We start from the raw sequence: 27,675 nt of genomic DNA, 5'->3' as shown, positions 1-27,675 counted from the left end.
AATGAATATTACTAATTCCATTTTGACTTCATATCAAAGCAATATGATATTGTACTAATTTAATAGGTACCACATCTAGTGCCATTCATAGCAGTAAATCAGCCAGGATATATACTGGGGGCTTAGTCAGTGCCCTTTATAAAGCCTTGTTTTAATCAGAGTGTTATAGTAATATTGATTTTTAAAATTGTTATTGAGATTTTTCATTACTACTATTGCCCTATTAAATTCTACATTTCTTTGCCTGCAGAAAGGTCTCTTTGCCCATTTGGTATGATAGCGGGACATTTATAAGTAAACAGGTCTTGTTGTCTGCACACAAACACAGGTGTGGGCACACAGCACATGTGCTTACACACCCAGAGCAAACATGCAGACACTGGCGCAGGTTCCAGCAGAGGGAGGAGGTTGGTTCCACCTCCTCAAGGAGCCCGCAGTTTCTTTGAGGAGGCAAAGAGGAGAACTAGAAACCCATAAGTGGAATCTGGTTATTAACTGGAAAATCAGATGCGATTAGCTGGGTTGGGTGGGGTCATAACAAGAAGGGCCCTGAAAACTGGCCTCGACATGAGAGGTGACAGGAAGTCACCATAGGTTATGAAAAAATGGCTGTCGTGGGAGTGATGCTGGTGATACTTAGTGATGGTAGGTGTGGCACAAATGTGTGTGGGGGGTGATCTTTCACTTGGGGAGCCAGGTGGAGCACTGCAGCCTCAGTGTTGGAGAGGGGCCTTCTGAGCAAGTCACCATGGAAAAGCACAGAGGCCCTTGACCTTTTTGTTTTGTTTATTTTTAATTGAGGTAAAATTCACATAACATAAAATGATTAATTTTAAAGTATAGAATAGAATTCAGTGGCATTTAGTACATTCACAGTGTTGACCAGCCAGCACTTCTATCTAGTTCCAAAATGTTTTCATCATCCCAGAATAAAATCCTGTACCCATTACTCCCCCTACCCCAGCCCTGACAACCACTCATCTGCCTGTGTCTCTATAGATTTGCCTATTCTGGACATTTCATATAAATGGAATCACACAACGTGATGTTATAACCAGCACTGTGTCTTTGAGGCTCACCCATGTTGCAGCACGTACCAGTACTTTATTCTCTTTTATGGCCAACCTTGACAGTTCAGTTTTGTTAACTCTGAAGGACAGCCGTGCTGCTTCCTCTTTGGCACAGATCATTTGCCCTCTGTTGAGCTCAGATCAGAGCTAAAAGTCTGGGTGATTGTATGAAATCTGCTAGACCCTAGAAAGATTCAGAACCACCTATTCCCGGCTTGGTAGGTCCAAGGCTGGCCTGGGGCATGTTCTTAGCCCCACAGTCTCCCCTCCCCGACCACAGTCTGTTCCAAGATTTCAGAGTCTCTCTCCTTGCCTCCCTCTGCAAACCCCCCATTTCAAGACTCTGTCTACTCCCAGGTGCCCTGGTTTGCTGTGAATGGACCCCTTCCTGCCCCACTTGGTCTACTACCCCAAGTCCTCGGGCATGTGGAACCCCCTTCTCATGCCCAATGCACCTGGACAGCATTTGGTGGAGGCCATAAGTGAGCAATTGAGTTGTGGGTCCATCCTAGTCCAACCCTAACATGAGGGCTCACTGGCCATATTCAGGATTCTGGGCACAGTGCTCAGGGCACCTTCATAAGTAAGAACCCACCTTCCTCACCTGTACCCAGTAGAAGAGCCAGGGTCTCCTCTCCACGTGTGCTTTAAAATAACATTGATTGCCTTTCATCTAATTACAAGATATGAGTATACTACAAATAGAAAACACAGAAAAGACAAGTAACAATATAATTGCAGGAAGAACCACTCAATATTCTGGTATGTATGTTTCCTGGCTTTTCCCCATGCATGTAACACATATTTTTATACCAAAATGATATAATTATATTGCTTTCTGCCTACTCTTTTGAACTAGCATGCTATAACTATTTTCCATAAAAACAGACATTTTCCTACAGTATATTTTTCCTATCCTCAACTTATTTTGAAATTTTTCAAATTTTCAGAAAAGCTGAGAGAATAGTAAAACAAATAGGTGTATGGTGTCCATTTACATTCAGTGGTTTTTAACATTTTGCCACACACACACACACACACACACACACACACACACACACACACACACACACACACACACACACACACACACACACACACACACACACGTCCTTCTCCTGAGCCATTTGAAAGTAAAGGCAGACATCGTGGTCCCTAAACCCCAAATCCTTCCTGCATCTCCTAAGAACCTCCTGCTCTGTGTTTTCTTAATGGCGGTATCCTCTCCCATGAAATGGACAAGCTCAACTGTCCCTTTTTGTGGACGTTTCACTCCCCTTATTGAGCGATCACAAAGGACACTGTGGTGACCACCCCTAGCTGCAACCCTGACACTTCCCCATGCTCATTCTCACACGTTCGCTGCATGTCCCTGATAGATGTACAGACGCCTTCATCCTCCTGGACATTTCCAAGTTCACCTTTTCACTTCCCTTGCTTAGGGGACAGGCCACCAACCAGCAGCGGCGAGAACACGTGTGACAGCACGGCAGGCAGGGAAGAGCCTCCCGTGGATGGAGAAATACAGCAGAAAATGCAGTCGTTTGTTAGGAAAAGCTTCGAGGCCAAGGATGAGCTGTGCCCGGAAAAGACAGGAGGAGAAGAAGAGGAGCTGCCTTCAGAGGTTGACAGAGAGAATAAAGGCCAGCAGCCGGAGGGGACCCTCCCGGCTAAGGCCCCAACACCGCCACCCCTTGGAGCTGCTGGGGCAGGTAATTCAGTTGAGAAACCCAGACAGACAGGGGAGCACTGGGCATCACATCCGGGAGGCCTGGCGCCTGATTCTCCCTTCTTTATCACTGGGTCTAGAAGATAAGGTACCCAAGTTGTCTCATCACCTACAGCAGCACTTGCTGCCAGATAGAAATAAAATGGGAGCCATCGCTAGATTTTCCAGTAGCCACATGAAGACAAGTAAAAACAAACAGGTAAAACTATTAGCAATATATTTTATTTACCCAATATACCTAAAATACAATCATTTCAGCTTGGAATCAATATGAAAATTCTCAATGAGATATTTTACATTGTTTTTTGTAAGTCATCAAAATCCAGTGGGTATTTTACACTTACCGCCCATCTCGATTTGAATGCTAACTTTTCACCAAAGGGAAATGGAGTCCTACCAAAACAAGCAAATTGTTTTATACTACTTCAGTTTTAAATTTTAAATGAAAATGAATTAAAAGTAAAGATATAATTAAATAAAACTAAAAATTGATACTGGCCACATTTCCAGTGCCCAGCAGCCATATGTGGCTGTGGCTACTTGGTAGGTGATGCAGATCTAGAAAAAGGGAATTCCTTGACAGGTTCTAGCCAAGTTGGGTTTTGCCAAATAACAGGTATACCCAGGACTTCCCCAGGATGAACTCACTACTATTGTGGGATTTGTGGGAGAAGCCGGATCAGGAATATTCCCAGACCGTAGGGTCTTGGGAGATGGGAATAATTCTGAGCCCAAACCTGAGCAGGACTTGAGGTCTGCTTGGGGAATTTAGCTAGTGTGGCCCAGAACTATGGTCCCACTGTGTGGAAGAGACCCAGAAGTGACACTGTTCTCCAGACTTAAGGAGATCAGCCAGGGAGCAGGGGCCACACTGGGTGCCAGGACTGGGCGAATTACCTTTCAGGCTAAGGAACTTGGACAGAGCAGACCATTCTGAACCATTAACCCAACTGAGCCCTATTTTAATTAATCTCTTCAAAATCATACTGGCCTCACCCCACTCCCTACCCCCAAACACTCAGTGCTCTCTTATTAACTTGGATTTATTCTCCGCCTCCCTTATGTTCAGAAATATCTATAAAATCTCTTGCAGCCTAGGGGTGTTTACAAAATATGTGTGGGAAATAAAAACACACCCTCAGGAGTGGGGCCTGGGGGTGATGTCCTCAGGCCTGACCCCACCTCAGGGACTCGGGAATGGTGGTTTTTCCCAATGCTGGACTCAGGAGTCTCTCAGAGATTCTGTGCCAGGGGAGGCAAGAGGCACGGAAGGAAGGAAGGGCAGGAGCAGCAGGGAGACAGTGAGCAGAGGAAGGGCGGCCCAGGCCCTGGCGGAGCGGGCAGGGAAAGAGTGGCTGGGTTATTTCCGAACGACCACAGTCACCGAAAAGAGGACGCTACTCTCTGGGAAGTTGGGGGACACACTCCCCCATCATGCCTTTTCAGATGTTCATCACGGCTCTTCCCCGATGGTGATAAGAGACTGGGGCTTGATGTTTCTGAGAAGCTTGACTTGTTCTGACTTCATTTTTCCTTATGAGGCGCTGAAGTGCTGCCTTCTGTAGCCTGTGGCGCCGTTTTGCTGGGTGGGATTGTAAAACCTCCATGGCCTCTGTGGTCATTTCTTGGTTTCTGGAAGAACATCTCAACCAGGCCAGGCTCATGTTTTCCCTAAAGCTTTCCACAGATGGAGATGTTGCAGACTTTATTATTTAAATGGTGCAATATTTCTGCTTTAAGCATATGAGGAAAAGTCCTCTCAACTATTACATTGGCATTATCACACATGGATTTTGCAAGATACAAAGTTTTCCCTGCATAATCACTCCCTCTCCTTTAAAGTTTTTTGCTTCAAAACTGTACCTCAGGGCCGACCCCGTGGCTCACTCAGGAGAGTGCGGCACTGGGAGCGCAGCGGCATTGGGAGCGCCGAGGCCTCAGGTTCAGATCCTATATAGGGATGGCTGGTGCGCTCACTGGCTGAGTGCGGTGCGGACGACACCACACCAAGGGTTGTGATCCCCTTACCGGTCACAAAATAAACAAACAAACAAACAAACAAAAAAACTGTACCTAGTCTAGCAGCAGTTTGTATGAGTGAAACAGGCCTTTGCCTTGCTGAACAGACAAAGGGCAAATTTAAAGTAGCTGCTCAATTGCAGTTGCTGTGGTCAAGAGAGGAGACGTGAGCCAGCAATAAGTCTATCTGGCATCTATGGGGTTCCGAGTGGAGGCCAGAGCTTCCCAGGACCCCTGTGAGGTAGGTGCTACCGTCCTTACCCCATCTCATGGAGTTGAAGATGGAGGTTCCATGAAGTAAAGTGACTTGCTCCAAATTGCAGAGCAGGTAAACAGCGGAGGCAGGAACTAAAGCCAGATGTAACCTGAGAGGCCAGGCTTGGTCCCGCCTGCCTCACTGACCTCATGCCTCCTGTTAGCCTTTGTCCTGAAGCCTTTACTTCCTAGAAGCTCCTGGTCCCCAGCTTCTCTCTCTCCTGGGCTGTCAGGGCAAGGAGGACCTTCCTCCACCTCATTGTAAAGTGACTCAGGAAACGTAAATCTAACTAGAAAGCCATCTATTTACAAAGTCACTTTCCATTCATCTTTCTTGCATCAAGCAGTCTTTCCTTGCAAGTAACGAGGTCTCAGTGAAGGATGGAGAAGACCAGGAGGTAAACCATAGGACCAACTTAGCTGTGTTCCCTGAGCAAACTCTCCCTGAGACCTCATCATGAAGTCAGGAATTGGTGAAGGTTGCCTAGGGAGCAAGAGTCAGACTTAGATACTTGAATAGCTTCCCACCCTTATTCTAAGGTTTAAACATAAGGGCAGAAGTGGAACCTTAGGTGAGTACATACCAGTTTGGAAATATACACCATTTCCTGTCTCTTTAATTACACCTCACTCTAGAAGCTTTAGCTTCTTTCTAGTAGTCACCAAAATCGTCTGTAGAATGCTACAAGCATTTTACTGAAATGCACTAAGCACAGTGTGGTTTCTAAACAGACACCTGAGGTCAAACCCAAGTTCAGCCCCCTAATTAGCGGAGTGACCTTGGGCAAGCCACAACACCTCTCTGAGCCTATTTCCAGCTCTGTGAAATGGAAACTATCCCTAGACCATGGGCTGAAGAGATCACATAAGCAGTGCACCCGATAATTGGGAGTCTCTTCCCTGCCTCACCTTTTACCCTAAACCAATTAATGCACAGACAGACAGGTTTTGGTGACGTAGAAACAAAAGGACTTGGTAGCTGCTTTGATCATGAGCTTCTCGGCTGAGAAAGTCGGAGCCTGCGGTGCCATTAGCAGGACAAGGGAGCAGGAGAAGAGCTGATTTGAGAGCAAAGCCAGAGTCAGCGTAATTAGAAATAGGGACTTTGAGAAGCTATGGGACCTCCCCGTGGAGAAGACCAGTAACAACTGGGACTTGTGAGTGAGGGTCAAGAGGGGGCTAGAGTGACAAGTGGGCCTGGGGTCACCCACAACAGCAGCTCTGGGAGCCTGCTGCCAGTGTCCTCGTGTCACTTTAACACGGTGTCCAGATGTGGCTCTGAGTCAAATTGGGCATGGCCAGTTCTTGGGGTGGATGCAATGGACCACTGATCTCTAGCATAACTGAAGCCATGAGACCAAGGAGAAATCAGAGAACAGGACCCAAGGACACAGCCTCAGGAACCTCGAAAAGCAGGGCCCTGGAGGAGGAAGGCGACCCTGCAATGACTAAATTGCACAAGTCCCTGACGCTGACTGAGGAACAGGCAGTACAGACCGTGGTGGGTACCCCTCCCTGGACAGGCCATGCAGCTGCCCCTTTGGCCTCCCGAGGAGGCCCTTGTCAGCACAGCCCCTTCCTGCGTCTTCTTGCTCGTCGGTCAAGCTGCCCTTTCCAAGTTTCCTGCTTTTTCTGCGTTGATTCCTGGCTGTGACTTTCATCTCACTGGATTCACATCCAGATTACACAAAGGGCAGTGTTTTCTCTTCTTTTCTTAGTAGATATAACCATATCCTAAGATGTGGTCTCATGACCTCTGTAACAGGGGCTGGCCTTTTGGACCTGAAGAGGGTTTCTGTCCTTCATCTGCTCTTGGAATCCATCTTCACTTTGGGCTTGTCAATCTGACTACTGTGTATAAAACTAACTCTAAGATTAACAACTTTTTGTTGTTGTTCCTTAGAATCAACTCCCCAGATTGTGGCCACCGAGAGTGTATTAGTTACAGAACTTGATGGTGCTGGAACTGAAGATTTAGAAGCCATTAAACTGGAGACAAAGGAGACGTTATTCATCAATGTACGTGAAGTATTTAACCTTGCAGAAAAGCACCAGTTTTATAGTTGGCAAAACAGGTGGTCACGTACAAACCTCTGAAATCGTCCCTACCCAAAGTGTGGTCCTCAGGCCAGGAGGTGTGGCACCGCCAGGGAACTGGTTAGAAATGCAGAATCCTGGGCTACCCCCTGCTGGTCAGAATCTGCATTTACAAGATCAGAGCCTCTCAGTCTTCTTTGGACACCGCCAGCAAGAGGCCCCTGCTAGCCACTGGCCTGTCACTGTCCCGGCTTCCTGTTGGCTCATCAAGCTGTGCCTGTGCAGCGTCCCACCCCTAGCCTGCTCAGTGATAGCATGATCTCAGCCTCCGGTGTCACTCCTCCTTGAAGCTCTTCCCGTTTTGATGACAGTCTTAAATGCTGTGGTCCACGGGAACAGTGCTGTGGGAACTCACACATTCATTGCAAGCCCACAGGAAGGGTGCCGGGATGGATGGGGCGAGAGCGGGGACGCACTTCTCAGCAACCTCCACCTCGCCCCAGTGGGCGGCTGGCACGCACTCTGCTCACCTGTGGTGCGCGACTTTGCCAGCCCCTGCCCCTGCCCGCTGCCTGGGGAAACTTCTAAACCGCTCTTTCATTTCCAAGGCCCAGACTTCAAACTTTCACATGGCTCAGTAAGCGTTAAACTGATCTTGGTCAATATTCATAGTGGGTTTCAGGATCTATGCATAAGAAACAATATTGGCAATTAGGCTCTACCATCTGATAACTGATTGTGCAGAACCACAGCACCAATAGCTAACATTTATTGAGTTCTTACTCTATGCATAGCACTGCTCTAAATACGACTTGTATTGATAGATTTAGCTTTTCCCATAACTATAAGAGGTGCATACTGTTATCATCCCAATTTTACAGATGAGGAAATTGAGAAACAGGTTAAGCAACTTGCCCAAAGCCACACAGCTAGGAAGGGTAGAGTGGGCTGTATGCTTCTCCAGGCAGGTGGCTCCAGTGTCCATGCATCTCACCACACACTGTGCACTGCCTCCCTCACATGCCAACTGGGGGCTATGGATGAAGATCCCAAAAAACGAACAAAAACCTCATAATACAAAACAAAAAAGTCCTACTAGTTTTGGGGAGGTACAAAATATATTACTTTCATACCACACAGAGTCCTAGGACTAATTGTTACAGAGGTACATTTGGTTTGGGTTCCATTATTTCCCCCAAGATGAGCTGGTGGCATCTCTAACATGGTGAAGTGGAGAAAAGATGTGGAAATCCCTCAGATCTGTCGCGCCCAGCCAAGTCTCACTTTCATTGATTAGGTCTGGACATTTGCAGTGGCAATGTTTGTTCTGTTAGCGTCCAGGAGGTTCCTTTTGGAGGGACAGACTAGAGTGCCGTGGGCAGTTGCTCATGTCTCCTCCTCTGTGGCCTGCATGTGACAGAGCCTGAATGCAAAGCATGTGGCCCTCACCTGCCTTTCAGAGCGCTCAGAGTGTGCGTGCCCCCTGGTGACATGGGAATTGTTTGCTCTTTCAGGACCTACCTGACCTGGAAGATATGGATGACACAGGAGAATCTCTGGAAAACCAGGATAAGGTTATCAGTGCACACCTTTCCCACAGTCAACTTAATTCCACTTTCGTTTTTGTCGTTTACAGAGTCTCTCTCCTTATCGTGAAAGTCCCATGCTCTCACTGAGGAAATGCAGCTATTATTTTATGGTTAACTACTTGGGCTTTTTTGAACACACATTTTATTGCTGATTTGTAATAACTGTATACTATACATAATCACCTGAAAGCATTTCCCTGTCCTTATGCTATATTTATATGGTCATCTTATAAATGTCTGTTTAAAGACAGCCACATAGATAGGGGAAGGAAAAGGAGGCGAGAGGATGGAGAGGAGCGAGTGTATGAGGCACAATGGGGAATCCATCCAAGCTGACCTGACCCTGCTCCCTCTGAAAGCTCATAAGTGTCGGACTTGTGTGCCGAGGGAGAAGGAGGCATGAGACTTGACCTCTATGCTTGAGCTCATCAACAAAGGAAACAGACACGTGAGGCCAGTTACTGTGGGGGGACTGATGCCCAAGAAGCATGGTCTTGGAGTTTGTGAGCAAAGCCGGGTTACGGGTTATGGGGCATGTTGGCCACTGGAGATACCTGTAGCAAAACAGAGTGGGTGGGGAGCACTGTGTGGGGACCGAGCAGAGGGTTGGAAGGGAGTGCAGACACTGGCTGCAGAGCTCAGCAGAAACAGCCAGCCAAGGAGTGTCCATCCTGAAGCCTAACTTTCAAAGGGCACAGTCCCACTTCCCCTTGGGCCTTTCTTGTATATGGCAACAGAATAATTTTTGATGTTAGATAAAAAAGCAGAATTGACATGGGGCATTTTAGTGTGAATCTAATGTCTTCTTTTAATAGAAAATGTGGTTTCCGAAGATTGAAGTCATCTCAAGCTCGAGTGACAACAGTGGCTCTGAACTAGACTGCACATCGCTTCCCATGCTGGGACATATGTCCACAGACACCCTTTCAAACATATTCGCAGTCTCTAAAGACACCTCAAAGAAGGCAGAGATGCCTTTCACAGAAATATTTAAAAAGGAAGCAAAGAGGGGCTTGGAAATGCAAAGTAAAGACCCGAAATCCCCACGGCCGCTGATTGAGGAGCTTGGTGGCGATGAGCCCTTGGACCAGCCACCAGCACCCCACCCCTGTGAAAGAGACTTTGTACCACCCCCAGCTAGTGCGGATGGGGACAGCAGCCTTTGTGCAGCCTCTCCACCAGGTAATGCCACCCTGCTTTCAAGACCACAGGGCCAAAAGCTTTGTAGAGAAATGGACTGTTAACTACCCTACCCTGGGGACCCAGGCTGGTGGGGGTGGCCCTTTGAGCCTTTGCCCTAAGAACCCCACATTCTCAGAGAAGGGAGACCATGTGTAGATCACGCTCCTAAATTCACGGCTCTGAAGCTGTCACTTGTGGTTACCAGCTTGGGCCAGCCCATCCCTGGTAGGCTGAGTCTGACTGTGGGGGGTTGGGGATCACCGGGGCCCTGTGGTCATGCAGATTCTCAGCAACCTCGGCTCAGCAGGTCGAGGCCAGCTCAGGAACTTGCATCCTCACCATCCCTGTTCCTTGGCCCTGCCAGATGAGACATCTGCAGGAGGGAGGGGACTTCTGACACCATAGCTGGGGGTGTGGGACAGAGGGAGGGTGTCACTGGTGTGAGGGCACAGCTGCTCCACAGAGAAGATCCAGGGACCAGGATGAATCTCGTGTGAGAGGCAGATGGCTTTGTGGCAGGATGGGGAAGGTCGCCAGACAGGGGTAGTGTCCAGGGGCCTGGCTGGGGAGGACAAACCACAAACAACACACTGGGGGCTCACCTAGCTCCAGAGGCCGGTGCACATGAGGGGGATGCAGGGTGTGGGGAGAAGCTGGTGAGTGCTCACTGAGAACAAGCTGCCTTTGGGTGAATGTCCACAGCAGGATGCTTGCTGAGCCTGGACAGCTCCTACTTCTTATCCCACACTAACGAGAGGTCAGGCTTTTTCCTGAAAGACAGCTTTGTGGTTGACTCTAGACTTGCATGCAGGAACAGAGAGGGGATGACCCCATTTCCCAGGCACACTGCTGCCCTCTCTCTTGACTCTTTAGGAAACAGAACTGAAGAGAACGAAGTGTGGTCTGAGATGGAGCCCAAGGAGCCCGGGGCAGGGGCACACCAGGAGGATATTGAGTTTGGCTTGGACTGAACTTCAAGGCAGCCCCCTTCACCTTGGACTGGCAGTTAAGGAAGCAGGCACATGTCACCCTTGGGCTTGGTTCCCTTCCCTCCCAAGTGCTGCAGGTACTGTGAGCATGCCCCGGGGCCTTGGCTGTGACGTCTGCTCCATGTTCCTGTGCCCACAGCAGCATACAATTCCCCCAGTTATCTGTAGTACAATTGTGTAATTATAAATGTCTTGGAGCATGATAAACATCTTAACACCCAAGTCAACGTGTTGTTGGACTGTCTTAAAATCTGCACGAGTCATATGCGATTCCTTTCGTTTTATCAGCTGCCTTGAGAAGGGACTGTTTCTCTCTTTACGTGTGATGAGAAACTTAGATCAGACGCTGGGGCCTGTCAAATTTCAAGCGGGTGTTTTCCCCACAGGAGAACATAATCTCCCACTGGGACGAGAGAACTCAGAGGAAGTGGGACTTGATGCATTAGACACCACGAGCTGCATGAGGGGACCTGGCCAGTCCAGAAAACGTGATCACCCAGTCCACATTCAGCTGACGTTTATTCAGTCCCTGAACCTGGGTCCAGAGCATCTCCCTCTACAAAGCATCAGATCACGGTAGAGACTGCTTAATAAACACAAACCCGGAACAGCTGCCGACCTCCACTGTGCCCGCCCCGTGAGCCCGACAGGGCCTCACCCCACCCTCACCAGACCCAAGGAGCTCGGGGCGCTGCGCCACTTCCCAGGACGGGGAGGCGTGGGGATGAGGCGACAGCGCGGGGATGAGGCGACAGCGCAGGGCAGGCACTCTCCAGCATGGACTGCACTGTCTCCCGGGGGCATCCCTGCAACACTGGCCCTAAAGACAGAACCACCAGCACCTTTCCAACTTGCCCTTGGAATTATCTTCAGGTGAACAGATGAGCCACAGAAGAAACTATTCTGTGGCTCCATTCCTTTGACTTGGCTCCAAATCACTTTTGGATGTCTCCCACAATCACACTGGCCCTCAGGAGGTAGAAAGCTCTGCACCCCAGACACTGTTCTCTCTGGTTCCTAAGTATCCACCTTGGAAGGCACACTGGTCCAGGAAGGATGAGGGGCTTTCTGGGGTGGGGAGCAGCCTTCCCTGCACCCTCAGAAGCCCATGCGAGCCTTCTTCCGACGAGGCTGAGAGCCAGAGAGGACAGGGGTGTGCTGCCGGGAGGGCGTAGCCCGGATGCTGGAGGCCTGGGAGGGGGATGTGGCAGCACACCCCGGGGTGTCCCCTTGGAGCAGCAGCTTGGCCTTGTGGTCTTGGAGCGTCTGCTGCTGGGAGGAGGCGGCCCAGATGCTGGAGGCCTGGGAGCGGGGTGTGGCGGCATATCCCGGGGTGTCTCCTTGGTGTGGCAGCTTGGCCATGTAGTCCTGGAAAGTCTGCTGCTGCTCCGAGGGGATGCTTGGGGTCCAGAGGTCCTGGGTCAATTCCTGGGAGAGCGGGGTTGCTGGGAGCCGAGGCCTGGCCTCAAGGGATGTCCGGTCTGGGCTGTGACGGGGGCTGGTGGTGTCTGAGAGGTCCACGCAGCCACTGAGTGAGAAGGTGCTGGAGAGCTGAGTCCGCCGCTTGGGCCGCCTGGGCTGTTTCCCAGGCTCTGTGGTTCTGCCCTGTCGCCTCGCCCACCAAGCAGGCCCTCGGCCTTCCCAAGCCTCTCCCAATCGCTCACTGAGCTCATCCTCTGGGACTGATTCAGGGGCAGGGGGAGGCTCTGCCATGGGGAGTGAGCCCAGGTCCTTCTGTTGCAGAAGCTGCCCTTTGGCCATGGCTGCCCGGAGCACCTCTGGTGCTTTCCCTTCCTGTGTCCGCAGTTCCAGGCTGCGCAACACAGAGCGCTGCGAAAAGGTGGGGGCAGCCCACACAGGGGGAGCCAGGGGCACCTTCAGCAGGGCCTTCAGCCACTGGCTGCAGCAGGCAGTCTCCTGTGGGGTCCAGGAAGCTGTGGGGGGGGTGGGAGTCTTGTCTAGGGGGGTTCCTGTTGCCGTGGAGACTGGGCAGTCAGGCCCAGTGTCCCTGTGGGGGCTGCAGTCTGCCTGGAGGCGAAGGCACTGATAGAAGACATCTCCAGCAGCCGAGAGTTGGAAGAGTGACAGGACAGGCATAGAGGCAGAGGGCGGGACGGCGGCAGCCAGACCTGGAGATGGGAATGATACTAACCTGCAAGGCCTGGCGGGGGCGCATCCGTACCGCAGCCCCCCAAGCTCATTCCCCCACCCCAGCACACCTATGGTTGGTGCTTTTAGACGCTCCTGCAGCAGCCATTGGCTCTTTGGCTCCAGCAGGGGAAATGCAGAGAGGGAGTCGGTCCTGGAAGGAAGAGACTGGGGGGGCCCTGCCAACCGGGGCACGGAGGCCACCTCTCCTGCAGGAAGGACACACAGCTGAGGCCCTGGCCAGGCCCCACTCCTGCCCATCTTCCCCCACCCCTGCCCATCTTCCCCCACCCCCAGCCAGGCCTGGTCCCTCACCCGTGATGTGCAGCAGCTGCAGTTGCCCGCCCTGGCCTGCCAGGAGCAGGGGCTGCGGGGAGCCAGGGCGTGGTGGAGGCAGCAGCCGGGCCAGCAGCGGAGCGGAGGGGAGGCCGTGGTTCCACTTCAGCAACGGCACCAGGGGGAGGCGCTCATCCATCAGGTAGAGTGAAAACTGGGGCCGAGAAAGAAGCAAGAGGGCGAGTTTGTGGCTGAGACTTGGGAGCTCGCTGGCCGGTGGCTCTCAGGATGAGCGCAAGCCCTGCATGATAGCAGTGCACTCTGGCCAGCCTTCAAGTGCCTCACCCACCACACCTGCCGGGCCCTGAGTGGGAGATGTTTCCAGACAGACAGACAGGTAGACAGGTGGCATCACAGGGAGAAAGATTCTTGGAAGTGTGGGGGAATCTCATCGCACAGAACCCCCTGGCTTTCCTGCAGCTGGTCCCACACTCTCCTGACCGTGGAACCTGTGCTGACACGTCCACAAACATCCTGGGTTCTTGGGGAACTGGGGGAAAGGCAGGCAGAAGGCAGAACCTCAGGTGACCCTCAGCCCTCCTGCCCTGGTCCTGAACACAGAACAGCTGTCCAGCTTTGCACACACACCCCTGCCTGATGCCTCTCCTCACCTGCTCCACCCCCAGTTGTACCTCAAAGCCCTAAGAGGGTGTCACTCCCCATGGGGCCTTCCCCACCCACCAGCCAGCGCCAGATGCAGGGTGCAGTGCTATGGAACCCCATGCACATTCAGGCCACAGAGCTGTCCGGGCTTTAATGAGCCTGGTTCTGCCTGCGGCTGTCTCGACTAGGCAGAGCCACTGGCAAGCAGTAGGTGTTAGCAACCGTCTGAGACAGAGCCCAGGTGGAGTTGCTCACCTGGGTACAGAGGAGATGGAGAGTGGGAGGCAGAGATCCAGCACCAGGCTGCCCCAGGTACTGTGTGAGCAGGATACGTTCCCCTTTCTGGCATGAGGCCTCTGCCCCTCCACGGAAAAGCAGCAGACCACAGCCCGGTGGGCCCTGGGGAGAAGCACAGGTCAGCCCTTGCTCAGCCTAGGTCTGGACACTGTTCTTGCCACCACCATGGGCAGCCTGGGACTCGCCGGCTCTGTGGCTCCGCAGTTGGGGAGGTCTCCGGTCCCTGTCTCCATACCTGAGTGTCGATCATCTTCACACCAGTGCGGTCACCCACAGTCAACACCCGAGGGTGGGCGGTGAAATCTGCCCAACGCCAGGGAGAGGGGTCCCGGAAGACAAGGGTCTCAGGGTCCTTGTAGAGTTGCTGCAGCCTTGGGGAGATGGTAAGCCATGGGCTGGGGGACGGGCCAATGGGGGAGGGGCTGAGAGGTCGGCGGAAGACCAGGGGCGACCTGGCCCTGGGTCAGGATGTGAACAGGGAGCAGAGGGCCATAGTTCTGTTTGTTGGGGGGAAGGGGCATTACCCATCCTGAGGGGTCCACAGACAGACAGCTCCTGAACGGCTGCAGATGGCCAGTTCCCCAGGCAGGTGAGGGCTACAGGACACGAGCATGGTTAATGTCGTTGGGCCACCCGTCCCTTCTCCCAGGCCCATCTCCTTGCTGACCAGCCCAAATCAGCCCCTCACCTGAGACTGATCCCAGTGGCTCCCTTTTTCACCTGCAGCACCTGCAGGGGGACTGGCAGCCCCTGCCTACTGACCTTCCACATGGCACAGTGGTAGTCAGAGCGGACAGCCAGCAGAGCTACAGAGGGGATGGAGAGGCCAGAGGTCAGGGGTCAGCCAGCAGTTCAGTCAGTGAGCAAGGGAGGTATCTGAGGGCCTTACATTCTCCCTGGACGGTACAGGTCACCACCTGTCGGACAGGTCCCCGGAGCTGGATGTGTCCAGGGTCCCCATGGACTATGGGGTTACCATCTGAGATCAGACTGACTTCTTGGAAATCTGGGCCTTTGGCTAAGGATCAGTGCACAAACTGTGGTCACTGCAAGTCCCCCAAGTTCCTGCCCTTCCCTGGACCATGCTGAGATACCTCCTCCACCAAAGGGAAGCCCTCCAGGATCTCCTGTCCAGAGACAAAGGATACACAGCCTATCCAGGGCACCTCCAGCAGGGTAGACAAGCTGTCTGATCCGGGGTGTCCTTCCAGGCACCCAGGCCAAGGCACCCCCGGTGAAGGCCTGGTCCAGAAGCAGCTGCTCCCACTGCATCACCAGCTCCTCATGCAGCAGCTCCCCCAGGAGGCTCGCCATTGACTTGCCCAGGACAGAGCCCCCAAGGATGGAGAACCGGCGCTGTCGGGGGCTGAGGTAAGCCCAGGGACACCTGGGGATGAGGGAACAGCAGGAAGATCATATTGTGGCAGTGACGAGGGAGGAGGACTGGACACATCCCAAGGGAGGCCGGGCGCAGTGGACACATTTTTATCTACCTAGAATCTCTTCCTTTGGGAAACCACCCACCCTGTTCCCATGTCCCAGAGGCAGTCACATGACCCAGACCTGGCCACAGAGAGTACTCCATTGCCCCTGCCACAGTGACTGATTCACAGATGGACATGAGACTCAAGCCAAGCCAACCAAAGTCCTTTCTGGGACTTCTGTTGCCTCAGGAAGGACACTGACTCTTTCCTTGGAGTCATAAGCCATCTTGGTGCCACCTGACAACAGCCTGTCTAGGAATTAAGACAGGCAGAGGGAAGCAGCTGAGAAAATAAAAGAGACAGAGCCCTATTAACTTTGCTTAAACACCTGGATGCAGCTGTGCTTGAAGTCCATGAATTTAAATTCCCTTTTCCCTTAAGCTAGTTAGGATTGGGAGTTTCCTATCAGGAAGCGCAGCTCATGACTGCATGACATAGGGGTAGCAATTGTGACGGAAGCCTGGATCCACACCCCAGATCCTTCCACACCCATAGCCAGCTGGGCCTATCCACCCATCCTTTCTCACTAGCCACTTGCCCCCAGGGCTGGTGTCCACCGAGGTCCTGAAGCAGCTTCTCCACACTGACCACTGTCATCTTCTTAGAGCAGCTCTGCATGGAAAGGCCTTGTCAAGCTCACACACCCTAGGATCTACCCCTGAGGTGAAGCGGGGAGTCCCTTCTCCTGGACAACCAGGGGATACTCACTCGTGCTCCCTCCAGTTTGAAATTCTCTAGCATCAGCTTCCCCAGGGGTGCAAAAGCTATGTCCCCATGATCCCACAGGAACCGGCTGAGCTGGGGGAAGAGAGGCGCCAGGTCACTAAGCACAGCCTCCAGGCCATGCAGAACTATCCACTGTGGGACCACTCACCTGTTCAGTGCCATCTAACACAACTTGGGGCCGTCTCCGGTATCGATAACCTCCACGGAAAAGCAGGTCATGAGCAGTCACACCAGAGTCCCAGGGATCTCAGGGAAGAAGGAGATTAGGGAAAAGACTGAGAAGGGCACAGCAGCGGGACTAGGTGTCCCAGGTGACTGGAGGGACCCAAGGGCCCTGGGGGAGCAGAGGCTATCAGGAAGGTCTTGTGAGTAGGGGGTAGGGGAGAGTAGCAATAGGCCGAACAGTTTGGAGCGAGCCCAGAGGAATGAGACCCTTACCAGGGGCAGGAGGCAGCAGGGGGAGGGGCCCAGGGGTCACCGGCTCCCATAGCAGGTCCTTGGTGAAGTGCAGTGCCCCATTCTGGAGGGAACGCAACCACAATGATAGTGTTACAATGTGGCATCCCCGGGGCCAGGCGCTGTGCAAGCATTTGCCTTTTATTAACCCATTCAACCCGCAGAGAAACCCTGTGAAGTTGGCACGATTGTCATCGCCATTTTACTGATGAGGAAAGGGAGGCATAGGGAGGCTGTCACTTGCCCCTGGTGACAGAGCCAGTAATAAGAAGAGCTGGCATTTGAACCCCGGCAGCCTGACTCCAGTGTGTGGTTTTGACCTCCACCTGCACTAGCTCTTAAAGATGGAAGCCCCTTCTTCCATCACTGGCTGATCTGAATCCCCCTGAATTTTCCTTTCCACGCAGGAGACCTCATAGACACTCTGGGAGCCCGACAGGCTCCTCTACCTCCCACTGCCAGGCCTGCAGCTCAAACACTCGGGACACGAATGAGCCAGCACGCTATGTTCCCCGAGGGGTACCAATCTGACATGAAACCCTTCCTTATCAAGGAGGCCATCCCTGACCCCCACCTCCCAAGCCCCCACTCAGCTGTCTCTTTTTATTTGCTTATCCACTCTGCCAGGCTTAATCCTTAGCTAGGCTGTCTCCAAGACAGCCAAATGGCTTAGGATTCCAAGAAAAGGGCCAGTGTTCTTCCTGAGGCACCAGCAGAAGTCTTGGTGAAGTCTGTCCTCCCCGCCCCTCCATCCTGCCATGCTGTCTCAGCATCCTTTCAGTTCCACTCAAAGCTATAGCCACACTTTGCAATGATTTTATTCATTGGTCTTTTCACTTATTTATTCTCACTCAGTTCTACAGGGCAGGGATCATCTGACTTATTCATGCTGCATTCCCAGGGAGTAATGAGGGACCTAGCACATAGTAGGAGCTGTTCAGTATCTGTTGAACAATTAAAGGAATGAATGTCTTGGGAAGAGACAGGTGGGAAAGAGAGAGCCAATAACTCCTATTGAGTAAACAGTCTATGGGTGGCAGGGCATCCCACATACCCCAAAGGAGGGGATTCTGGCTTAGCCTGTGTCTTAGCAGATTTGTGCTAATGCCACCCCACTCTGTACCCCTGCCAATTGATGTGAATGCTAGACAAGGGGACCAAGTCAAGGGACCCATGCTGGAGCTGCCAGGGCTCCTGCTTCTATCCTTACCTCAGAATTCTTGGGCTGGGACTCTGGCAGAGTCAGCGCGTCTCTCCAGCTGCACATAAAGGACAGGTCAGGGACATCGCTCAGACCAAGAGGGCCAGTCATAAACAACGTGGGCTGGAGGGAGCTGGGGAAGTCCATCCTGGAAAACAAGGACCAAAGGTCACACTGGCCTTCTCAAGAGACCCTGAATTTGATAATGACTTCCACGGTTCTTGGAGAGACTAAAGAGTACCCTAAGAGGGGTATACTTTCTTTGAGGAAGCAGTTAACAAAAACAAATGAGTTTATTAGCCTAATGCTAAGCAGTAATAAGCGCTACATTAAAACCACCCATCCACCCACAAGGGAGGGGGTAGTAATGGCTGACGGTACGGTTTCAACAATGGTGGCCAGGAAAAGCCTTGTTGAGAAGGTGGCGTTTGAGGACAGCTTGAACCTAATGAGGGAGAAAGCCATGCAGGTAACTGGGGACTGGGTTCCACATAAAACAATCAACAAGTGCAAAACTACTGGAGCTGGAAAGTGTTTGAGAAACAACTAGGCAGCTACAGCGTGAACAACGAAGAGAGCATTAGAGAATGAAGTCAGACAGTGGCAAGAGGCCAGCTTCTATCACAGCTCTTACATATTATAGTACACATCTGTAGACCACACTCCTGTGCCCTAGACTACACCAAGACTAAGCTTGAGCTCCTCCAAAGCCAAGGATTGAGTTTTGTTCATCTTTCTTCCCGCTGTTAAGCACAGTGCCTCCCAGAAAATGTGCTGTGTGTTGAATACAAATAAATTTACGTCAAAGGGCTTTGGTAAATACAAAGTCCTCCAGAAGTATAAGCAACCATATCATCCCTCGTTTTTTATTAACAAAAATAATAGGAGATCTTACTTACTCAGCATTCACATCTGCCAGATGCCATGCTGTCTTTTCTCTTCTATTGCCCCTATTTTAGAGTTCAGGAAACTAAGGTTCAGGAAGAGGTAACTTGCTCATGGCCAACAGCTTGTAATTGCCGGAGCGAAGACTTGATCTTTATCCAATTCAGAGTCAGAGCTCTGAACCACTGCTCTTCCATGCACCCAAAAGCAAACATTAGCATTATAGTCTTAGTAAGTGATGGAGTTTGGATGTGTTGTCCCCTCCAAAAGTCATGTGGAAATTTGATCTCCAATGTGGCAATGTTGGAAACTGATTGAGACATGGGGGTGGATCCCTCATGAATGGATTAATGCTCTCCCTGGGGGAGGAGGGGTAGCGAGTGAGTTCTCGCTGTATTAGTTCCAACGAGAGCTGATGTTTAAAGGACGCTGGCACCTCCTCTCTCTCTTGCTTCCTCTTGCCATGTGATTTTCCTGTAACCACCGGCTGCCTGCCGCTTTTCTGCTAGGAGTAGAAACAGCCTGAGGCCCGTGCCAGATGCAATCATCCCAGAATTGCAAGCCAAATAAACCTCTTTTCTTATAAATTACCCAGTCTCGGGTATTCTGTTATAGCAACACAAAACTGACTAAAACAATAAGCAAAAATCTTTTCCCTTGGAATTTCCACTGCATCTTATCAGTTTATTCTGTAACCTCCATATATCCATGAACCCTCAGCACTATGCACACTGCCTATCACACGGTTTCGACAAATACTTGAATTCCTCAGGGAACGTGTAACTTTAATGGTGTATCTGTGCACTCTTTTCTCCTTCACTAGACTGTAAGCTCTCTAAAGGCCAGGACTTTGTCTGATTCATTCCTGAGTCCCTGCTGTCTAGCTGCTGCTATCATTTTATTTTCCATGACAGGAGAGGACGGTGGCAGGAATCACAGAGTTGCTCAGTAAATCCTTGTGAAAAACATGGCTTTCGTAGGAGTGACTGCTCCAATTGCAGTTAAGAAGCACCTGCATCCCTGGAGGTGGCTGCATCTCCGATAAATCAGCAAACACACACACACGCACACACGCACACACGCACGCGCGCGCGTCTCGAGATCATTTCTGATGCCTGGGCTCCAACCACACTGGCCTCCTTTGGGTTCTTCCTGACCATTCTGCTTCTCACCACAGGGCCTTTGCGCATTATCTCTCCATCTAGAATAAGCCCCAGCATCCTCCCTCCCCACCTACAAAATCCTTCAGATTTCGAGCCTCTCCCAGTTTCCCCAACCCTATCCTCCCAAAACACCCTGTGTGCTTCCTCCAGAGCATGCATAGCAACCTGTAATTAGATATTTCAGGAGGAAGCTGTTTGATTCAAACCTGCTCTAATAAGCCCCACGGGAAAGGAACTTTATAATCCCCAGTGCGTTGGTAAGTACTACAATGGTAACAATCAGTACACATTAAATACATACGTATAAAGAAAGAACAAATCTAGGAATGAATGAGTCGGAGGAGAAAGGAACCGAACAGCCTGAAACAAACCCAGGTTGGCCGAGGGCGCTGGTGGAACCCACCATCTCAGAAAAGCCCTCAGACAAGGCAGCCTCGATTTTCCCCGGCTGGCTTCCCGCCTCGCTGTAGGCTCTCCAGGCCCCTTGAGACCTCCAAGGCTGTAGATCTCTGTCGGGTCTGCATGAATGCCAGGCCGGGGACCTAAAACGTGAGCCTGTCGCAGAGGAGGGAGATCCGGACGGTCCCTCCCCTCATACATACGTGTACGCCCTCCAGAACATCCCTAGTCTGCGCGCGCACTTACGTGGCCAGGCCTCGACGTGCTCGCCTGGGAAATGGGCCCCCACGTGAGGCTCACCGGACCCCCGTGACACGAGGGAGCCCGAAAGCGGCACGTTAGCCCCAGCGCTCCGGACGGAACATCCCCCTCGGCAGCAATGAACTGTTTTCCGGGCATGGCCGGAAGTACTCCCTTGGAGACAGGAAGTCCCTCCTCCCAGACCTGCCTCTGGAGCATCGTAGTGCGCCACCTCCCGGGCGGAGGAGGAACGGCCACAGGGGCGGTGCGTGGCCCATCCAGTAGGGATAGTGGGGGCCGGGGTGACTTGGGTTGGGATCCCACCTCTACTTCACCCACTCCCTATCTCATAGAGTTGCTGTATCAAATGAATCACTCAACACTTACTGAGCACCTACTATGATCCAGGCAGTGTGCGAGTATTAGTAGGTATCCTACTGACGTCTGTCCTTAAATCCTAAGAAGTGGGCTTTACAAACAAGGGTACAAATATCCCTGGGAGTGTGTGAGGCTTCCCGGGAGTGGTCAGGCACAGATAGCTTTAGGCAGTGGTTCTCAAACTCTAGCTCATCAGCAGCACCTGGAGGGCGAGTTAAAACACAGTTTCTGGTTCAGTGAGTCTGGGGTGGGGCCCGATAATGTGCCTTTCTAAGCTCCCAGGTGATGCTGATGCTGCTTGTCTGGGGGCCATGCTTTAAGAACCACCATCCAATCATAAATCTTACTATTATCCTAACCTACTAGTTCTCAAACTTGAGCGTGCCTCAGAATCACTTGGAGGGCTTGTTAAAACCCTCTGCTGGGCTCCATCCCCAGAGTTCCGGATTCAGTAGATTTGGGATGTGGGCCAAGAATCCACATTTCTAACAAGCTCCCAGGTGATGCTGATGCTGCTGATTCAGAAACCATACTTTGAGAACCATTGTTTTAAAGAATCAATTTCCAAATCCTCAACTTTGTCTATATAGTTTCTGTCTGGGAGGTGCTGGGAACCGATGGTTCTCCTTCCCGAACTGCCCCTTCATAGTCAGCGTTTCCTGCCGAACAAGAGTGTGATTCCAGAAAAGCAGAACTCCTACGGGAGAGAGCCTCTGAAAGACTAAGAAAAGCAAGGTCAGTAAGAAGTAACAGCGGATGGGTGCAGGAGGAGTGTCTTGGGGGACCCATTATGTTTCTTTGCCTGAGTGCTGGTTATACGGGTGTGTCCAGTTTGTGAAAATTCACTGAAAGATCTGTACACTTTTCTGGATGTAGTGTTATACTTCATTAAAGAGTCTTCGAAAAAAGAAAAAAAAAAAAGAATAGAATACTATGGGCTGTGATACCCTATCTCATGAAGACTTCAAACTCTGGGTTAGTCTACTTGCCTTCTTAGCTATCTACCTTAAAATTAGAATTGAGAAGTCACTCTACGAGGGCTGGAATTCTTCTGTGTCGGTCTCTGATGAATTCCAAATAACTAGAAGAGTAGATGCTCAACAAATGTTGAATCAATGAGAGAGGGAATGAGGTGAGACGATCCTTCTGGGAAAATACCAACGCATTTATTTAAATTGAAAAATAAAGTCAGACTGTTTCTGATAGGAAGTCTGATTTAGCTAACTTGTTTGACTATTAGGATGGCCTTTGCCAATTAGGTCATCTGGACTGATTTTTCATAAATGGAATGAGCTAATCTGCATCTCTTGGTTTTGGTGAAAATATATTTAAAGGATGATCATAACATAATAAATCAGAAATTACACCTTTTGTAATTATTTAAACTTGGGATTAAAAAAATTGGCACTACACAATTTTTCAAAATTATTTTAAGAGGTATGGTTGCAAAAAAATTGGAGACAACTTATATTAGTTTCCTATTGCTACTGTAACAAATTGCCACAAACATAGTGGCTTCCTGATACCAATCCTTGAAATGTCTGGGAGGTTGAAACTACCCAGCCCACCATGGCTGCTCTTTCCAAGTCCAAAGTTCCTGCTTCCACCGATTGCTCCTCATATGCCCCGGTATCCACACTGTCACAATCTTGGTGAGTGTCGTCAAGCCCCGGAGTAGCAATGAGCGGCAGCAGCAGCCACCAGGGCAAACACTGTGAAATGAGTAACCGGTCCTGTTTCCCCGGTATCTGGCAACTCTAAGACCGAGTAAGATTTGCAGCCCCCTTCAAAAGAACACGTTTTACATCGTAGCAGGCCTCATGTAAACTGTTCTCATGCCCGACTATCTTATTTTTCCTACTTTCCCTTCATGCCTAGCTCCTCGCCTTAAAGAATTGCTGTCTTGTGGTACTTTTATGAGTCAACTCAAAATCCCTTCTGTTGGACATTTTAAAATGTGGATTCTAATGATTCCGTGGGGCTGCCACAATGTGAACAGGACGAGGACCCAGGCTCAGGAGGCTAAGTGGCTGTGACACGCTGTGGTTTGGAGGTGTCCTTGGGCGGGATCCGGGATGTGAAGCGGAACCTGAAGCCCCAGACAGTCTTCCCTGGTCTTGGCTTCTCCGGGACCAAACAAGGTCCGAGAATACGCGGACGCGAGCTGCCACACCCACCCGCCCTGCAAGTGCAATGTTCGTTGGCCACGTGGCCACTCAATCCGCATTGGGCAAAGCGGTTGGGAGCCTGGCCTTCCCATTGGCCGGGCGTGCTGAGGGTCGGGAGCTTGGCCTTCCCATTGGCCTGGCGCGCTGAGAGTTGGGAACCTGGCCTTCCCATTGGCCGGGCGCGCTGAGAGTTGGGAACCTGGCCTTCCCATTGGCCGGGCGCGCCGCTGCAGCTCTGCGGCTGGGAGCAGGCGCGTGGCGCTTATAAAAGAGCGCGGAGCTAGGGATCCGGCGGTTTGGGCCTCTGGCTCTCGCGTGCGGCCATGGCTTCGCGGGCCAGCACAGCTCCGGGTGAGAACGACGGCAGCCGTAAGAAGCCCCGCCTGGCAGCGTAGCTGCAGACAGTCCCGGGTCCTGCCCCTGGGGACTCTCGGCCAGCTTGGGCCAAGACCCCTGGGAGCCCGCGCTCCCACCCAGCGTGGAGAAGGACGATGAGGGTGGCGGGCAGCCCCAGGCCGTGGTGGCAAGGGACGGTGGGCCTGGGGAACTGGGGGCAGCCCGGGCACGGGAAGACTCGGGGGGGACGGATGGGGAGGTCCCCGAGGGTCTCTGTCGAGCCTGCTGGGGACTTCCCCGCGGCGGCCAGGTGGCTGGGCCCACAGCCCAGAGACCCGTGCTCCGGCCGGGCCGTGGCCGCGCTTGCGCAGTACGTGGCGGGGCTGGAGCCTGCCTGACCTTCCGAGAGGACCAGACGGCAGCTGCGGCCCAGGGGCCTGGGGACCGGGCGTGCGAAGACAGGAGCCGAGCCGCCGGAGGGCCGACAGTCTCAGGGTGGAAGCGGATGGTGGCCTCCGTGCTCACGAGACGTCTGTCGCCGGTCGGTGGCGTGCTCGCCCTAGAGGAGGCGGGAGAGAGGGGCCTCAAGGGTAGAGGGCGCATCAGCTGCACCAGACGCCACCTGTGGCAGGGTCATGGGGAGGTGAACCCCAGCGCGGGCTCTGCACGTGGACCTGCGTTTGGGTCCCGGCACCACCTCGGGCAAGCTGCCTGCCCTTTTTGTGCCCCGTCTGTAAAAGGGAGGCTTCCATACTTATTTCGGAGCAGTCTGGTGGTGAGGGCTCAGCAGGGCTTAGGCTGGCGAGGGTGCAGCAGTGCCTGATGTGGCTGGAGTCCGCAGTTCAGGAAGGGCGGTCAGGGTCTTCTGGTTGTTCTGGTTGTACTCTGTGTTAGGGGACGCTTAGGTGAGAGCTGCTGGGGGCAGGGGTGTAGGTGTAGTGGCCCCTCCTAACTGGGGCCCATGATGGGGCTTAAGGCCAGGGGGCTCCTTCATCACCCCATCCTTCCCCAGGTCCCTGTTTCCCCTTCTCTGTGTGTGAGGAACTGGATGGGGTGGTCTGCCCTGCGGGCACCAGAAATAACAGAGCGGAGGCCAAAAAGCAGGCGGCTGTCTCTGCCTTCTCTTACATCAGGAGTCAGCTGGAGAGCCCAGGTAAGGGAGGGCCGGGTACTGAACCCAGCTGGGGACAAGAGGCCTGAGGTTTGCAGTCCCACTGCGAGGCTGAAATGGCTGTGTGTGTGTGCCCACGCACGCGCAGAGGTTAGGTTGCTGCAAGGACCTCTTGGGCATCAGGACCTGACCTGCAGGGAGCTGGGGAGAGGGATGTGTGCTGACCACTGCTCTCATGTCCTTTGAATCCTACCCACACTGGGGACAGAGACTACTAGCAGAGCAGCTGGTGGAACTTTCCATGTCTGGAAGATGAAGACTTCCCCTCCTCTTCCCCTTGGCTTCCCAAAGGATAGGAGGGTAGACCCCAGCATCATGGCAACTGGCTCACCTTTCCTGTCTTTCAGACCCCCCCCCAGGACCCCCAGCAGGCCTCCACTTGCCTCCCTGAGCACTGGTAGGTGGGCTCTTGCTGACCTAAGCCCCAGTGTCAAAGGGCGAGGCATGTCCTGTGGGGTCCCCACCCTTACCTTCTTGTGCTTGCACAGAGAACATTGTCACCCACGAGCAGCGCTGTGCAGCTGTGGTCAGCACCGGCTTTGACCGCCTGCTGGATGAGAACTCACCGTACCGGGCCTGCAAAGGGACTGTGGCTGCTGTTATCCTGGAGAGGGGTAGGGATTGCCCTGTCCTTCTCTGCCTCTTGGAAGGACCCCCTTGTCCCCTTGCCTTAGACTGAGCCTTTTCTGCCCCTCCCTGCCAGAGATCCCGGGTGCCAGGGGCCATGCCAAGGAGATCTACCAGCTGGTGGCACTGGGCACAGGCAGCAGCAGCTGTGCTGGCCGGCTGGAGTTCTCTGGCCGCCAGCTCCATGACTGTCACGGTCTGGTCATCGTGCGCCGGGCCCTGCTGAGGTGAGGGGCAGGCGGGTGGCCACTCTGCTGCAGCCCAGGGCCAGAACGCGGCAGCCCAGGGCCAGAATGCGGCAGCCCCAACTGCTCCTCTGCCTGTTGCTCTCAGGTTCTTGTTCCGGCAGCTCCTGCTGGCCACGCAGGGTGGCACCAAGGGCAAGGAGCAGTCCTTGCTGGTCCCTCATGCTGGGCCCGGGCCCTGCTTCGCCCTCAAGCCCGGGATCTTCCTGCACCTCTATGTCAGTAACACCCCCAAGGGAGCGGCCCACAACATCTAGTATGTGGGGGTCTCTGGGTTAGGCTATTGGGTGAGGGTCAGAGTGAGAAGAGCACTCCTGACTGGTGTGCTGGTCCCTGTCCCCTCTGCCTTCCCCTGCAGCTTCCCATCATCCTCGGAGGGTGATTCCCTGCACAGGCCGCCCTTCCGTCTTCAAGCGCATGTCCGCGGGCAGCTGGAGTCTGTGTGCTATGTGGCACCCGCGCTACGCAGCACCCACGTGGTCTGCCTCTCAGCCAGTGACAAGCTGGCACGCTGGGCCGTGCTGGGACTGGGTGGCGCCTTGCTGGCCCACTTCTTGCCACCTCTCTATGCCACCAGCCTGGTCTTGGGTGAGGGGCTCTGGGGGGATGAGAGAGAGCTTGGGGAGTGGGGAAGAGTGTGGAGGTGTCTCAGACCTTGTCCTGTGTCTTTTGCCCCCACAGCTGACCCCCACCATGACCTGCCCACTCTGAGCTGGGCCATCCATGGCCGGCCCAGCCTAGACAGAGTCTTGGGGCCATGCCTGCCGCCTCCCTACATCCGTAGCACCCTGCACCTGTTTGCAGGGCCCCCTGTGGCCCCCTCTGAACCTACCGCCAACACCTGCCGTGGCTTGAGCCTCAACTGGAGCCTGGGGGACCCTGATGTCGAGGTTGTGGACGTGACCACTGGGCGCGTGAAGGCCAAGTGAGAAAGGCCCTGTAGGGCTTGGCTGAGGAGAGGGCCTGGCGGGGGGTGGTCCCCATCTCCCTGCCCATGGGGTAAGAGCATGCACAATGGTCACTGCCACAGGTGTGCATACTCGGCCCCTTACCAGCTCTGTGCTGGTGGCTCCCATAACCTTGTCACTGAAAGAAAGGAGATGGCCTGAGCAGTGGCAGGCAGGCCTGCTCACTCAGCCCCTTTCCCTCCTCTGATCTCCATGTCTTCTTCCCACCCCCAGCACTGCCCTCGGGCCTCCCTCCCGCCTCTGTAAGGCAGCCTTTCTCCGGGCCTTTCACCAAGCCGCCCAAGCTCTGGGGAAGCCCCACCTCCTGGCCTTGAAGACCTATGAAGCTGCCAAGGTCAGTTCCAGCCCCCTCCAACCCTCTTTCTCTGGGTTCTCCTGTACCACCCCCAAACCACCCAACAAGCACCCTCTTTCTTCCCCCCTTCATGCCCCCCACCCTCTTCACCTCCCATCTGTCTCTTGCCCTAGGCTGGGACCTACCAGGAGGCTCGCAGGCAGCTCTCTGTCCTCCTGGATCAGCAGGGCCTAGGGGCTTGGCCCTCAAAGCCACTGGTGGGCAAATTCAGAAACTGAAACAGACCAGCTGGACCCCCACTGGGGGAGCCCTTTCTGAGGGGTGGGGGATGGGCCTGGGCTAGGCCGTGGTGGTGTGTGTGGGGGGGGAGTTGGGAGGGAGGGGCCTTATGTGGCTGGAGGCGGGCTGCTGAACATTTGGGCTTGAATAAAGAAGTTGTTTGTGGTACTCCTCTGTGCAGGTGGCTTTTTGTGTGTATGTGTGTTGGGTGTAGCCAGGAGTCCTTGGTGAGGCCCTATGACCTCTGGGCTCTCACCTAGGTCCTCTCCTCTCAGAATTACTGACCTGTCACCCCAGCTCCAGTTCACAGAAGTGGAGGCATGTTTGGGAGAGGAGGTGGCCTCCAACCTTCCATCCCATGGTGGGGAGGTCATGGGGGGGGAGGCCATGGTAGCGCCAG

General features: G+C 53.0%; 3 protein-coding genes across 4 annotated transcripts in view; 2 read left to right on the top strand and 1 right to left on the bottom strand.

Moving 5' to 3' along the window:
- DNAAF1 (dynein axonemal assembly factor 1) overlaps positions 1–10,852 on the top strand; it is a 28,127-nt gene extending 17,275 nt beyond the window's left edge. The window contains exons 8-12 of the mRNA XM_063110093.1: positions 2,513–2,782; positions 6,977–7,092; positions 8,625–8,684; positions 9,515–9,881; positions 10,755–10,852. Of these exons, the coding sequence (XP_062966163.1) occupies positions 2,513–2,782; positions 6,977–7,092; positions 8,625–8,684; positions 9,515–9,881; positions 10,755–10,852 (911 nt within the window). The remainder of the gene's footprint in view (positions 1–2,512; positions 2,783–6,976; positions 7,093–8,624; positions 8,685–9,514; positions 9,882–10,754) is intronic.
- A 574-nt stretch (positions 10,853–11,426) lies between these two features.
- On the bottom strand, positions 11,427–18,824 carry TAF1C (TATA-box binding protein associated factor, RNA polymerase I subunit C). 2 transcript variants are annotated; one of them, XM_063111266.1, is made up of 15 exons: positions 18,756–18,824; positions 18,131–18,269; positions 16,903–16,984; positions 16,613–16,710; positions 16,447–16,536; positions 16,277–16,350; positions 15,403–15,641; positions 15,144–15,260; positions 14,943–15,060; positions 14,779–14,850; positions 14,490–14,625; positions 14,213–14,356; positions 13,334–13,508; positions 13,090–13,227; positions 11,427–12,999 (listed from the first exon to the last, which is right to left on the bottom strand). In XM_063111266.1, coding segments are annotated over exons 1-15 (2,655 nt in total). In that variant the 5' UTR covers positions 18,758–18,824; the 3' UTR covers positions 11,427–11,968. The 2 variants fall into 2 exon arrangements, with proteins under 2 accessions (XP_062967336.1, XP_062967337.1); XM_063111267.1 differs by lacking the exon at positions 13,090–13,227.
- Positions 18,825–23,677: 4,853 nt separating this feature from the next.
- ADAD2 (adenosine deaminase domain containing 2) lies at positions 23,678–27,274 on the top strand. The gene is given in 13 exon segments (XM_063113088.1): positions 23,678–23,792; positions 23,795–23,928; positions 23,930–24,071; positions 24,074–24,105; positions 24,696–24,853; positions 25,221–25,258; positions 25,350–25,475; positions 25,565–25,715; positions 25,822–25,989; positions 26,092–26,321; positions 26,415–26,658; positions 26,915–27,035; positions 27,170–27,274. Coding segments are annotated over 13 exon segments (1,764 nt in total).
- The last annotated feature ends 401 nt before the right edge of the window (positions 27,275–27,675 follow it).

Source organism: Cynocephalus volans, chromosome 10, assembly GCF_027409185.1.
Source record: "Cynocephalus volans isolate mCynVol1 chromosome 10, mCynVol1.pri, whole genome shotgun sequence".
In the NCBI taxonomy this organism is placed as follows: domain Eukaryota; kingdom Metazoa; phylum Chordata; class Mammalia; order Dermoptera; family Cynocephalidae; genus Cynocephalus; species Cynocephalus volans.
This window is presented reverse-complemented; position numbering and strand designations above follow the sequence as displayed.